The 15,307-nt window shown below is 39.8% G+C and overlaps 1 protein-coding gene across 1 annotated transcript in view; it reads right to left on the bottom strand.

Moving 5' to 3' along the window:
* The window catches only part of otogl (otogelin-like), a 115,744-nt gene extending 102,293 nt beyond the window's left edge, over positions 1 to 13,451 (bottom strand). The window contains 5 exon segments of the mRNA XM_034176576.1: positions 10,054 to 10,146; positions 10,257 to 10,335; positions 10,559 to 10,637; positions 12,754 to 12,796; positions 13,119 to 13,451. Coding sequence (XP_034032467.1) covers positions 10,054 to 10,146; positions 10,257 to 10,335; positions 10,559 to 10,637; positions 12,754 to 12,796; positions 13,119 to 13,191 — 367 coding nt within the window. The 5' untranslated portion in view covers positions 13,192 to 13,451.
* Positions 13,452 to 15,307: the final 1,856 nt, after the last annotated feature.

Here is a 15,307-nt window from a genome sequence, read left to right as displayed (position 1 = left end):
AAGTAAACACTTTTTTTCATCCCATGCCTCTACTGTGAGTCTTGCATTTGTGTCCAGCCTTTTTGGGTCCAAGTTCATGACATTAACATGGTAATAGCTGAAAAAAGTCCATTGGTACAGCGAATGCTCAAAACCGCCATGCCAAGTTGTTGCCACTCCCAAAACAGGAGTGTTGAACTGGAAAGCTTAAGATCATAGACAATACTAAAATACCTCATATCTAATTTAATCACTAATGGTTTTGTCATGCTGATGGTAATTCAGCATATTACCTCTCACACATGTAACAGTACTTTAGACAGAACTCAACAATGCTGCTCATGGAGTGCAGTTGTCATGCAGGTTCTCCACATCTGCCAGCTCTGCACACACAGAATTAGTCAACTATGACACTTTCCTGCTCTTAATTGGCTGAGAATACTTGACTCAGTTAATTAGGTGTGCATGGAGCACGGACAGCTGAAAAACATGTGGGACAGATGGTATTCAGGAGCAACATTATTAGAGTCCCCAGTTATATTGAGCATACAATTTGTCCAGTGTAAGATATTACTTGGTTGTTTAATCTACATTTTCCCAAGTTGATTTATGTCATGTTATAATTGTGGAAAACTGTGTGTGTGTGTGTGTGTGTGTGTGTGTGTGTGTGTGTGTGTGTGTGTGTGTGTGTGTGTGTGTGTGTGTGTGTGTGTGTGTGTGGTGCTTGAACCAATTTTCACCCAGCTTGCTCTGTGCAGGCAGGTTGACATCAGGTCAAGGTCACTGGGGTCAAAGGCCAAATTTTGGTTTATCTGTATGTTTCTGCTCCCAGATCCTTTGCCTGATTTCAACCAAAATGGATATGTGGGAGTCAACCCCAAAACTGCACTTAAAGGGGTTTTTTTTTTTACATTTTATTTATTTATTAGTTTATTTGAGGGACAATGTACAGCATCATTAGGCTCAACGAGACAGAGATGAGCTGCTACAGATTATAGCTAAATAGCTACTTTCCATCTGCAGTCCCTGGGCACATCAAATAAATTAACAGTGAAATTGCACAATATTCTAAAACTCCTCTCCAGCAATAAATCACTTTCACAGGCAAAAACAGTCAGACCATATCACAGTCAGTCACAATCAGATCATATCACATACATTCATCTACCGCAGAACACTTCACCATTCTCTACACAATACTAATCAATTTCATTTCTATTGGTATTTACAACACATCTTATGTCACGTTACAATCCATGAATAAAAAAAATAACATTGAGCCATTTCTTACACAGAAACAAAAACAGCCTCTGAGTCAATGCTGGTAGGTCTGACCATTCAACAGACACTTTTTTAATTCACTGGTGAAAAAAGTAAAGTAATTTGTTTTGTTTTTTTAATTCTGTAGGAAGATTGTTCCATTCTTTAATCGCTCTATATGAAAAGGCTGACTGTGCAAAAGTTGTTTTACATTTTTGGAACAGTACACTGCCCCCTGGTGATGGAGCATGTTCTGTTAGTCACTTGAGATGTTAACTGGACAATGTTCTGAAGAGGAACAGGTGCAGAGTTATGAATATTTCTATGCACTAATCGGATACTAGCCATTCTTTGAATGTTTTCAAAATTCAACAATCTGTATTTTTCCAGAACATGGCAGCGATGGTACTGTCTTGTTCTCCAGTCCAAAATTTTTAAGGCTTGTTTGTGAATGGATTCTAAGAGCTTCAAAGTGGTTTTATTTCCTTGTGACCAGCATGTGATACAATAATAAAATCTGGACATTATCATTGCGTTAAAATAGGTTTTTGCTGCTTCCAAAATTCAAGAGTTCCTGATACATTTAAAAGTTGCTATATTAGATTTAAGTCTCTGACACATTTGTTTTACATGTTTTTTAAAAGTAATCATGGTGTCTAATCAGCATCTTGATATGGCACATCTGTGAGGTGGGATGGATTATCTCAGCAAAGGAGAAGTGCTCAATATCACAGATTTAGACTGGTTTGTGAACAATATTTGAGGGAAATGGTTATATTGTGTATGTGGAAAAAGTTTTAGATCTTTGAGTTCATCTCATACAAAATGGGAGCAAAACCAAAAGTGTTGCATTTATATTTTTGTTGAGTGTATATATATATATATATATATATATATATATATATATATATATATATATACACGAGGTGTGTGAGAAAAGTATCCGACCTTATTATTTTTTTAAAAAAACATATGGATTTGAATCACGTGCGATTACATCAGCCAAGCTTGAACCCTCGTGAGCATGCGAGAGCTTTTTCACACCTGTCGGTGACGTCATTCGCCTGTGGGCAGGCTTTGAGTGAGCACTGGAAGCCACCAAAAGCCGCCTGGATTTTACAAATGGTTATCAACACGGAGGTGTTTTTCCTGTGGCGGACGCGCCGTGCCGGCTGCGAGCCGACGCGCCAATCCGTCCACACGTCTTTCATTAAAAAATCTCCTTTAACAGTGGAATATCCAGATAAACTGCTGATTCCAACCTCTTCTGAAAGTTCTCTGTTCTCTCACGACGTCCTGGGTCAACAGAGGCTTAAATTTGGAGGTTTTCAGCTTGAAACAGGATGACGACGTCGCCTCGGAGCGCTGCGCGACGTCCCGCTCCATGGGAAGTCCTTACAGCGATAGAAACAATCCAAAATCTCTCATCAGCCATTAAAATTTACACCGAAAACCAGCTGAACTTCTCGAATAGTGTCCACTCAGATGTGCCTCACAGCTTTTGAAAAAATTTTGATCAAGCACAGCGCCAGTCTCTCAGCAACTTCTCAGACAATGAAAATCCGACGAGGGGGCTGGACCACTCCTTCCACAAGGCGTGCTCACAGGTGAATGACGTCATCGACAGGCGTGAAAAAACTCACGCATGCGCACGAGGGTTCAAGCTTGGCTGATGTAATCACACGTGATTCAAATCCATATAGTTTTTTTTTTAAAATAAAACTGTCGGTTTCTTTTCGAATAGACCTCGTATATATATATATATATATATATATATATATATATATATATATATATATATATATATATATATATATATATATATATATATATATATATATATATATATATATATATATATATACTAGCCATTCTGGCATCTGACAAAGTGGCAGATGCCACGTGCGCATGCCTGAGTTTTTTCACGCCTGTGGGCAGGCTTTGAGTGAGCACTGGTCCACCCCCCTCGTCGGAATTCCTTTGTCTGACTTCTTCCTGAGAGACTGGCGCTTTGCTTGATCAAAATTTTTTCTGAAACTGTAAGGCACATCCAAGTGGACACCATTCGAGAAATTCAGATGGTTTTCGGTGAAAATTTTAACGGCTGATGAGAGATTATGGAGTGTTACTGTCGCTTTAAGGACAGCCCACGGAGCCGGATGGCGCGCCACGCCCCGAGCTGCCGTTGTCAGCCTGTTTCGAGCTGAAAACTTCCAAATTTAAGCCTCTGTTGACCCAGGACGTCATGAGATAACAGAGAAGTTTCAGAAGAGGTCGGGATCAGCAGTTTATCTGTACATTCCACTGTTAAAGGAGATTTTGTAATGAAAGACGTGCGGACGGAGTCGCGCGTTGGCACCCAGCCGCTCATGGCGCGACTGACCCTTCACCAGCTCAGTAGATTTCTATGATCTGCACAGCTCTACTTGTTGGAGCAGCCCAGGTCTCGAAGCAAACAGTGGGGTGATCGTGCTTTCGCAGTAGTAGGTCCTAAACTTTGGAACTTGCTGCCCCTTGACTTGAGTGCCATATATATATATATATATAAATAAATTTTGGCCAAGGTCAAGCTCAAGAAATTCTATTTATTTGATTTTCAACACTATTTGGACCAATTGTGGACATTGGAAAATGCCATTAGGGTGGAGGTACTATTCTTAATGTTTTAAATTTGTACCTTTTGGACCCCCACCACCCTAAATTTCAAAAATAGAAAAATATAAACTTCTATTCAAATTAGACTTTGTCACTTGGGTGTCTATGCTTCTTTACAGAAAATGTATTCTCAAATCTAAAGCTATTTTGATTACAATTGCTATTTGTTTTATTTATTTATAATTTTTAAATCAGTTGTATGATAAACTGGTAAGCTGTCCAGGGTGCACTCCACCTCTCATGGAGAAAATACTTCCAGAAACAAAAGGAATATATGGGCATTTTCTTTATCTTCTCAATGTTTCCATGTTTGATGCTTCATGTCGCATTTCTCAGCAGCTCTTTTGTCCTCTATGCATACGCCAACAGGGAATTCCATGGCTGAAACGAAAAATATTTTTGAAATAACTGTGAACCTACAGGGCATCACCTCATATAAGGAGTCAGTTCAGACTATAGGAGCTGCAGTCGTGGCTGCGTGCAGGAGAACCTGCGCCCGCTCAGTCGTGTCTCCCAGCAGACTGACGTGCGCTCAGTCCGTGTGGCACTCGTCAACACAAGGTCACTCACAAGTAAGACTTTCATTTTGAATTACTTTTTCTCCAGTCGTGATCTGGACTTTCTCCTGTTAACGGAGACCTGGCTGAAACCAGGTGAAAATAGCGCCTTTTCTGAGCTCCTCCCCCCCGGCTGCTCGTTTTTCAGCTCCCCGCGAGCATCAGGTCGAGGCGGGGGTGTGGCCACGGTTTTTAAAGACAGTTTTAAATGCCGATTTTTATCTTCTAATGTCTACTCCACTTTTGAACTTCAGTTGTTTGTGATGGAGTTCGACTGTCCTGTGCTCTGTGCTGTTGTTTACCGTCCACCAAAATTTAATAAGGATTTTATTCAGGAGTTTTCTGAGTTTCTGGCAGATTTTATCCCAAAATATGACAAATGTTTGGTCTGTGGTGATTTTAATATTCATATCTGTTGTCCTTCTAATCAGCTGGCTGATGATTTTAAAAGCCTCCTGAACTCTTTTGGTCTAACACAAGTTGTGGATGGACCAACACATAATCTTGGACACACCTTGGACCTGGTTATTTCTTTTGGGCTCTCAGTTTCACTTAAGGACATATCAGACATTGCTATTTCAGATCACTTTCCTGTTATTTTTGAATTTATTGCTCCTCCATCTGCTAGTAAGCCACTTGTTCCTGTCTCTCGCCGCCGTTTGGTCACCTCCTCGACAGCGGGGGACTTTGCTGCTGCCTTCATGGACTCTCAGTTTTATGCCATGAATGGACTGGTTTCTCCATTACTCCCAGATAACATCCTCTCTTCTTTCCACTCTACATGCACAGTCATTTTGGACTCTGTTGCACCGATGCGCTGCAAATCCAGGAAATCAAAATCCGACCCCTGGTTAAATGCCACGACCCGTGCCCTCAGGCAACGCTGCAGACGGGCGGAGAGAAAATGGAAAAAGGACAAACTGCAGGTGTCTCTGGGTTTTCTGAGGGACAGTCTAACTGACTATCAGAAGGCTGTGAAGGAGGCAAAAGCACAATATCTGTCTCATATTATTTCGAGCAGTTGTCATCGTCCCAGTGTGTTATTTCAGACTATAAACGCAGTTGTAAATCCACACACCTCTGTTTTGTTGGACGCTACAACCACAACCTGTGAGGAGTTTCTTCAGTTTTTTATTGATAAGGTTTCATCAGTCAGACATATCGCTGATCAGAACTGTAATGTTGAGTTGTCTGCTCCTCGTGCACATTCTGCTGTGCTCGAACAGTTTGAGCCCATTTCTTTTGCATCTCTCGCTGATGTTGTAAAACACATAAAATCTACAAGTTGTCCTTTTGATGTTGTTCCAGCTAAGGTGCTGAAGGAGGCTTTTAATACTGTTGGGGCGGGTCTCCTAACTTTTATCAATGCTTGCCTTAGATCAGGGTCTGTTCCAGCTGCTTTTAAACATGCTGTGGTTCGACTTCTTCTTAAAAAACCTCACCTGGACTCATCAGTTTTATCCAATTTTAGACCTGTCTCTCATCTGCCATTTCTATCTAAGGTTTTAGAAAAGGTTGTCTTTTACAGTTACAATCATTTTTAGAAGACAATCTCATCCTTGAAAAATTCCAGTCTGGGTTTAGATCACGACACAGCACTGAGTCAGCACTTTTAAAAGTTCATAATGATATTACTCTGTCGGTGGATGCAGGGAATCCTGCTGTGCTGGTTCTGTTGGACCTCACAGCAGCCTTTGATACTGTGGATCACACAGTACTTGTTTCCCGGTTGGAACATTTTATTGGCATTCATGGTATTGCACTTGAGTGGTTTAGATCATATTTGGCTGAAAGGAGCTTTTCTGTCATGATTGGGGACCTTTCCTCATCAACTGCTCCTCTGTGCTGTGGAGTGCCGCAGGGATCTGTCCTTGGGCCGATTCTATTTTCTTTGTACATTCTGCCATTGGGGTCAATTATAACCCAGCACAATTTGTCCTTTCATTGTTATGCAGATGATCTGCAAATCTATCTGCCTGTGAGGACTAATGGGAGTGATGCTTTGTCATCATTATTTAATTGTATTCGTGATGTAAAGCAGTGGCTGTCCCGAAACTTCCTTTACCTGAATGATGGTAAAACTGAGATCATGGTGTTTGAGCGCACTGGCATACCAAATGTGGTAACACCAAATTTTGGTGCTTTGGCTAACTATGTAAAACCAGCTGTCAAGAATTTGGGAGTGATATTTGACAGCTGTTTGAGGTTCGATCAACAGATAAATTCTGATGTCAAAGCTAGTTTTTTCCAACTTCGCCTCTTGGCTAAAATAAAGCACTTTCTCAGTAGACGTGATCTTGAGACAGCCATTCATGCTTTCATCAGCTCCAGACTTGATTATTGTAATGCACTTTATTCGGGCATTAATCAGTCGTCTCTTGCGCGTCTCCAGTTGGTGCAGAATGCTGCTGCTCGTCTTTTGACAAACACTTCTAGACGTGAGCATATTGCGCCCATCCTATACTCACTCCACTGGCTTCCAGTTCGTTTTAGAATTGATTTTAAAATTTTAATGTTTGTTTTTAAAGCTATTTATGGCCTTGCACCTCCCTACTTGTCTGAAATTTTAACTTTGCGCACCTACAGTAGGACGTTAAGGGCGTCTGGCCAGCTTTACTTAGATGTTCCAAGGTCAAGATATAAACGCTGGGGTGATCATGCTTTCGCGGTAGCTGGCCCCAGACTGTGGAATGAGCTACCTCTTGAGTTACGTACTATTCCTGACCTAGCACTTTTTAAATCTAAGTTAAAGACTTATTTATTTAAACTGGCTTTTAACACTTAGTGGGGAGGTGACATGTTCTGTTATTTTTATGTTCTTTTTTTATGTGTTGTTTTAAAATTTTATTTTATATGTGTTTTATTTTGTAAATTTGTGTTTTTAATGTTAAGCACTTTGGACACCAGTCGGTGCTGTAAAGCGCTTTATAAATAAATGTTGATTGAAATGTTGATTGATAGAAACTAAAAACGCCATCACTCAGCCCTTTCACTATTACCTCAGTGAAAGTGTTTTTATATCTTCTGCTGTGGGCAGTAGGTCTGTGAGTGTGTTTGTAAGTTGAGATGGTGCATGTGTATTAACAGAGAGAAAGAAAGAGAGATAACTTTAGAAAATCTGATAATTAATACTGGAGGGGTCAGATAATGAATTTTTGTTGAATGATTTGATGGTCACACACATACATTCTTGTACACTCTGCATAGGGTGTTGGTCAGGAAAATGTTTTTTGACTGCAGATGTTCCGCACAATAATGAGCAACCCAGGTGCAAATTAACCAAAGGGGTCTGTGTTTTTATTTATGATGCATTTTTTAACTGGAAAAAGGTACCAGTTTTGTATTTATCCATAAAACTTATGTTTTGTCAGACATCTGTGTAACTGTGTACCTGAACAGAAAAATTTAACCACTTACATGGTGGTTATATGCCATAATATTTTTAATACCTGCAGTATTAAAAATGTTGACCGGTTTATTGCCTCAGTAACTGTGAATTAACAGTGAAGCTAACATCACCAAGCTACGGATACTTGCTAACAGAGCTAACACAAATTAAATAAGAGGAAAATTTCACTCGACAGAAATACTGGTGCACAGGCTTCTTAAATGGTCCGTTCATGCAAGTAACCACACAGCAAGCTATATTATTGCAGATATTTGTAGATATGATAAAATATTTGAAGATATCATAAAATTCTCACGAAGGTCAGACATGGTTTATTCACAATCACAACAGCTAGCAGCCACTGCTAGTGGTCTCTGCCAGCAGACATAGCAGGCAAGGGGATAGAATACAGCGCAGTTTTTTGGTAGGCAAAAATTTACTTAAGCTATTTTTTTGCAAACCATCATACTAGCATACTTTGATGTCAAAATGCATGCCTGGTACCAAAAAATGCATACAGGTTAGCAGGTCTGCATATATGATGACTATAGTCTCCAAAATCATGTGAATATGGTGCCATCATTGTAGCAAAAGTATTTGCAAATGTGTATTTTGATCTACAAATATGCAACCAGATCCACAAATGTGCCAAAAAAATCTGTGTGTAAACAGATCCACAAATGTGTAAAAAACAAATCTCTGTGGGTGTAACCAGGTCCACAAATGTGAACCAAGAGCTACAATTTTTTTTTTTTTTAAATCTGTGCATGTGTAACCATGTGTCTGTGAAAATCAGGCCAATATGTTCTTACACGTGATTTTTGCTAAACATCTGCATCTTCAGAGGCAGATGTTTGTCTGAAGATCCACAAATGCGTGTAGCGATATGTACCTGTGTGAAGACTTACCACGACGCACGCAAGCACCAACGATATCAGTCACTGATACCATTTTAAGCCTGGCCGGGCCCTCGAAGAACATCTTTGAAGACGGGGGTTTTTTCCATGTGCTTCCGAGACGAGGAACATGGATGGATCTTCTTGCGTAATTTTAAATAAACACAAGAATAAAAATGGTAATAATAAGAAAATGCTGATAGTCCCTTGCAGCCAGCTGCACCATAAGATCAGTGTAATTCACAAAGAACGGAGGACGTCTCATTTTGGGGAAAAATGGTTTTGGTCTGTTGTAGTTTGTCTGTATTACAGTGTTTTGAAAAGAGCTGTCATTTGAATTAATACGGCGATTCGCTTTGAAGTTACTGATTCCAGAAGAACTCCTGGCCGGGTGCTTTTCAGTCTAGGGCCCCGTGCTCCTCCCTGGAGGAATTTCATTCATTCAGGAACACCTTAAGGGAAAATTCACACTGTGTTCGATCACTGGCTAACCTTAGCCCGCTTCTTGCACCCCCCCCCCCCCCCCCCCCCCCCCGCCCGGACTTCCAACTCTCATAATTACGAGATCAGGATTTTATTTATTTTTTTATCCAGTGAATGCAATGCTCTTCCGTAGGATATACTGTAGTACTATTTGTGTTCAAATTTTCTTATTATTACCAATTATATTCTTGTGTTTACTTAAAATTAAAAGACGAAAAATGATCCATCCATCTTCCTAGTCTCCGAAACACAGGAAAAAATAAATAAATAAAACATGCCCTCAAAGATGTTCTTCGAGGGCCCGGCCAGGCTTAAAACAGTAGCAGTGACTGATATCATTGATGCTTGCGTCCCCTGGTGGTAAGTCTCCACACAGGTACAAATCCCTGCATGCATTTATGAATCTTTTGCGCCAGAAGTGTATTTGCATTTGCAGATTTGCAGATCTGGTTACATATTTGTGGATGTGGTTACACACACAGATGATTTTTTTTTTAACACATTTGTGGATCCGGTTACACGTTTGTGGATCCAAATACACATTTGCTAATACTTTTGCTACGATAATGGCCCCATATTGTGATCATGTTTGTGTCAGGACCTCAACTTGGCATTTCGTCTCTGGCCATCTACTGTTTCATGCAGATTAAAAAATAAAGTGACATTTCAAATACAAATACACGTTTGTTCCATACTTGTATGAGAGGTCTTTAAACCACCTGTTCTGCTTTGGCACACACATAGTCCAAGGCAAAACACGCACTTCTGCACAGAGCGCAAACAGCCAAAAAAAAAGAAAAGCTAAACCCAACAACACAAAACCAGTATTACTCACTGATCTGGCAGCGGTCTCCCAGTGCCTGGAACTGAGCACAGTCACACATACCGCCCTCCTGACACCAGCCACCATTGAGGCAACCACAATATTCTGGAAAAGACAATCACAAACTGGCATTTTATGGCCCCAGTGTTTGTGTATAATGATAGTTGTAACCTTAAGCATTTGTGAATACGGTACTTCATCAGAAGAGTATTTACCTGAAGAGGCATCTCTGGCTGTGTAGTTGTGTAAAAGGCTGCGCGATAGAGCGCCTTCTGACAACAGAGGCCTGTATGTCTTGAGAAACAATGAACAACGCTCAGAGAAGATCCTGCCATAAATTCTCAATCTTTAAAAGCATTGGTGAGACATTATGAGACTGTTGATGTACCTGCCTCTGTAAGTTAGAAATTGCATCGGTGTGAGTGGGAGAAAGAGCACGTATTAGTGAACGTGTCTCATTTGTTACAAAGACAGCTTTGTGCCGGTTCGGGTGTTGTGCGTATGAGGGTGCCCTGACCTCCTCTGGTTCTCTTAGGTGTAGTGTACCAACCTCCTCCCCGAGGAGATCCCGTTTCCTCCGAAGTGCATTAGCCCTTCTGCACGCACACAAACACGCACATTAGTGGGAAGAAACAGTCAGAGAGACTTAAGTGCACTTTACACCACTTGAATTCAGACGCTGAACTCTTAACTGATCCCTCTCTCACACAAGTGTACATACAAACACACATTACCTTACTGTTTCTGTCATACACCCTAATGAAGAAAAGGGAAAATGCATATATACCTGACACAAATATGAATACAACAGTTTTGTTTTCGCACCCGTTTTTCATGACTTGAAGTAAAAGTTTGAAGACTTCTTTGAAACACATAAGAGGTTTATTTTTCCTAAATTTTATTCACACACTTGCTAAAATCCATGTTAGTCAGCACTTCACCATTGCTAAAATAATTCGTCCACCTGGATGGTGTGGTATATCGAGGTCCTGATAAATAGATAATTGCACAGACATGCCTTGGAGTGGTCACAAGAAAAGGACCATCTAACATGTGCAGTTGATCTTGACGAAAAAAAGAACTTTATTACATGGAAAAGCCAGATGTGGCGATCCTGGGCTGGCATGATTACATGTGGTCTGGAGTTGAGTGACTGACTGGAGAAGACGTTAGAGATGATTGCTGGCAGTGAAATAAACATTCAGTTCATAGGCAACAGCTTTGGTGGACATTCTCACAATCCGCATACTAATTGCACGCTCCCTCAAAACCTGTGACATGTTGTGTGATAAAACTATATTTGAGAGGAGGCTTTGGAAAAATTCATGAGATTCATTAGATCGGATTTTGTCAAAATTGTTGTCTGCACACTCCTTTTGGGCCATGAATGTACAATATAGGTGGGCAGTGAGAGATCACCAAAAATAAACAAAAACTTTTAATTTAAATTTCTTAAAAAAGTTAAAAATTTCCCCAAAATATTAAGTTTTGTTTTTAAGGTGTAATTAAAAGTAATAAAACAAAGACAATGGACTTTAAAATACATGATATTATTCTTATCTTATCTTACCGAGCCTAACATAACATATAGATGTAGAAATGTTTCAACTTAGTGGCAATAAAAAAATTGCAATTAAACCTTTGGGTGGGCTGCAGTACACTTTCAGATTTCAAAGTGGGCCGTAATGTTCTTACATTTGGGATTGGTTGACTTAGACCTTTTACTTCAATGCACAAAAAATGGAAATGGAAAAAAGGTGTTGCATTTCTAATTTTTGTTGTTTACAAAATATGACATTACTGCCACACATTTCAGGGGCATAGGCAGTGCTGAATGCTGGTAGGTGGCTTTGTCTCCCTTTCCCATCAATCATACGTACAGGTAAAGCTTAAAGCACATACTACTAGATTACTACAAGCATGCCAGCAGTTATAACAAACAGCAAATTAGCTTTATAAAATAGTCAAATCACCAGTTATTCTGAGTCATATATTACAGTATATCACCTACATTTTTTTTCTTTTGTTCCAACTGTTACACATTTTGTCTATTAAATTAAAAAAAATGTAGGCAGCAGAAAGTAAAATATGTAAAAAATTTGCAACCCAGTCTCACGGATTGTCGTGATTCAGCAGCACCAAATATACTCGTACATTAATCTATTGGTTTGTCATATTGTCACGAAAAGTTTCATCATGGCAGCACGAATTCATTCTAAATCATTCCGTGATGTCTGCACGTAATTAAAATGCAATGGGGGGGGGGTTATGGTTAGGGTTGGGGGTAGAAGTAGGATTAGTAATAGTGAGTTAAAAAAAAAAAAGCCGTCACAAAAATTTGAATAATTTCGTGATGGGAGGACAAAAAAAAACATGAGACTGGGCTGAAAATGGTGGTTGCACAGCAAAGAGAATTATTGTCAAAGGCAGTATTCTGCCTGAAATGAACAAACAGGCCAAATTAATATTAAATATTTTATCAAAACAACTTAAAATCATGCTTTGTCTGGAAGTTGTTTCGTCTGCTTTTGGATCACGTGTTGAATAAAACTCAAACTCAAAGCAATATTTTAAAGTATACTTAATAATCATGATGTTGCATATGTGCACAGTTTAAAGCTCAGTTGGGTGGCTGCAGTGGCACCGCCATAAAATCCTGCCTGCGCCCCTGCTGTTGATAACATCTAATTTCCATTTATCCTTTTGAATTACCTTTGTAGTCGTCTTTCTGTGTCTGAAAGTTGGCTCTGAGTTCCTACACAAAAACAGTGAACATGAAATTTATTTAACTGCCAAACTCTGCATCAAATAGAAAAACTTTAATCTTGATAACTGCAGTTATCCCGATTACAATAAAGCATAAGGGTTCAGCTGTAAATGCCAAGTGTTAAGATATAACATGAAGTAGAACTGGGTGACAAGTTTTCACAGTTATAAAGAAAGATCTTTAACAGTAAGATTTTACATACATTTTTTTTTTTTTTTTTTAAAGTAACTTAAAATCCTAATGTCTGTAGCGAATTGAATTAAGATACCTGTTTCACACAAGTTTGGTAAAGTTTAATTGTCAGACTCACCCTCAAGTACCAGCAAATGAGAGATTGAAAACGACATAAGAAGAAATCGTTTCACTGTCCACTTTACGTTCATCTCAGAGTCCGAAATGAGGTCCCGCTGAAAACGTTAACGGTGCATCTCAAACGTCCCGGGAGGGAAGGTGTTTGTGTGGTTTCGGTCACACCGGGACGGTGCTGTGTGGCTCTGTGATCAGTCTGACAGTGTGAGCAGGTGGAGCTGCTGCTCTGCCTGCTGCGCGTCAGCTGCCACACTTTTTCCACAATAAATTTACACTTCATATCCTCAGAGTGGGGCCAGAATCATGGGATTTAACTCCAGACCGACCACTCACAGCAGTCACGGCAGTTCAGTGCCAAACTTTTAACAATACTGGGCACTTTTCAGCTGTTAAGTGTGTTTGCTAAGTAGTCAGCTAATTCAGGGGAGTAGCCAGAATTTTGTGGGTGGGTAGGGGTGGCAGGGTACGACGGAGTTTTAGGGCCACATTGAATTTCTTTTTATTACTTTTTTTTTTTTTTTTTTTGGACTTTGAAAATAAAGTCATAATATTACGAGAATAAAGTCGAAACATTACAAGAAAAAAGTCAAATTATTATATTATGACTTTATTCTCGTAATATTATGACTTTATTCTTGTAATATTACGACTTTATTCTTGAAGTCTAAAAAAAAAAAAGAAATTCTATGTGGCCCTAAAATGCCGTCGTAGCAGGGGAATATGGTGACTGAATTTTTGTTTTATTTTTTTAATATATTTTTCAGGTTTGGTTGTATTTATGTTTAACATCAACTGCAACTGCTGCTTGTACTTCATGTCTGTTCCACATAGTGTGCAAATAAGTGTAGCAGGATGAAGTCCATATTGAAAAGATGTTCCTGCTAGCTTGGCTAAAGGGGAATTCCCCTTTGGCTGTCCTGGTAGAGTTCTGGTCTTTAGTTCAAGCAGTCCGGGGTTCGATCCCACCACTGTCCCGGCCACAAAAGTCCTCCAGCCACAATTGACGTTGTCGGCAGGATGTGGGTAGTCACAGAACATGCTTAAATGCACCTGTGACTTCGGGATAAAGTCAAAAATGGTGGGGAGATATGTAGCAGGATGAAGTCTGGATTGAAAAGACGTTCCCACTAGCTTGACTAACAGGGAATTCCCCTTTGGCTGACCTGGTAGAGATCTGGTCTTTAGTTTGAGCAGTCCGGGATTCGATCCCACCTCCGTCCCGGCCACAAAGGTCCTACGGTCACATAAGAAATATTCTATAACTGGCATCGGCACAAAACTTCCAAATGTGAGCAAATCCATTTTCCGGAAGCAGAATTTTTTAAATTTCCAAACTTTTTACATGTATTTAAAAAAGTATTAAATCCTCGATTTAAGTTAGAGAGGTAACTTGCAAGTTTGCTAGGCAGCTGGGACATCAGGTTTAGAGCATCATTTCGACACCAAGTTGCAGTGCTAATCCGGAAATGTAGCTAATTTCATTAGTGCAAAAAATTCCTCGTTCATCCTGATTAACATATTGCATTTCAATTTCAATTTATTTTTATTCATATAGCAACAAGGTATCCTCAAGGCGCTTCACACAAGTAAGGTCTAACCTTACCAACCCCCAGAGCAACAGTGGTAAGGAAAAACTCCCTCTGAGGAAGAAACCTCAAGCAGACCAGACTCAAAGGAGTGACCCTCTGCTTGGGCCACGGTACAGACACAAATTACAAAACAATTCACAAAACAAACATACAGGAATTGTTGCTGCTGCACAGGACGGTTTCTGGAACAGATACCACACCCATCTCTGGATGGAGCTGCACATCAAACAGAGAGAAAAGGAAAAAAAAAGCAGAATCAAGCATCAGAAAGACAAATACAGTGTAATTTTGGGTCTAAGGCACACCTGTGCACTAATCATGGTGTCTAATCAGCATCTTGATATGGCACACCTGTGAGGTGGGATGGATTATCTCAGCAAAGGAGAAGTGCTCACTATCACAGATTTAGACTGGTTTGTGAACAATATTTGAGGGAAATGGTGATATTGTGTATGTGGAAAAAGTTTTAGATCTTTGAGTTCATCTCATACAAAATGGGAACAAAACCAAAAGTGTTGCGTTTATATTTTTGTTGTGTGTGTGTGTGTGTGTGTGTGTGTGTGTGTGTGTGTGTGTGTGTGTGTGTGTGTGTGTGTGTGTG

Source organism: Thalassophryne amazonica, chromosome 8 (genome assembly GCF_902500255.1).
Source record: "Thalassophryne amazonica chromosome 8, fThaAma1.1, whole genome shotgun sequence".
In the NCBI taxonomy this organism is placed as follows: domain Eukaryota; kingdom Metazoa; phylum Chordata; class Actinopteri; order Batrachoidiformes; family Batrachoididae; genus Thalassophryne; species Thalassophryne amazonica.
This window is presented reverse-complemented; position numbering and strand designations above follow the sequence as displayed.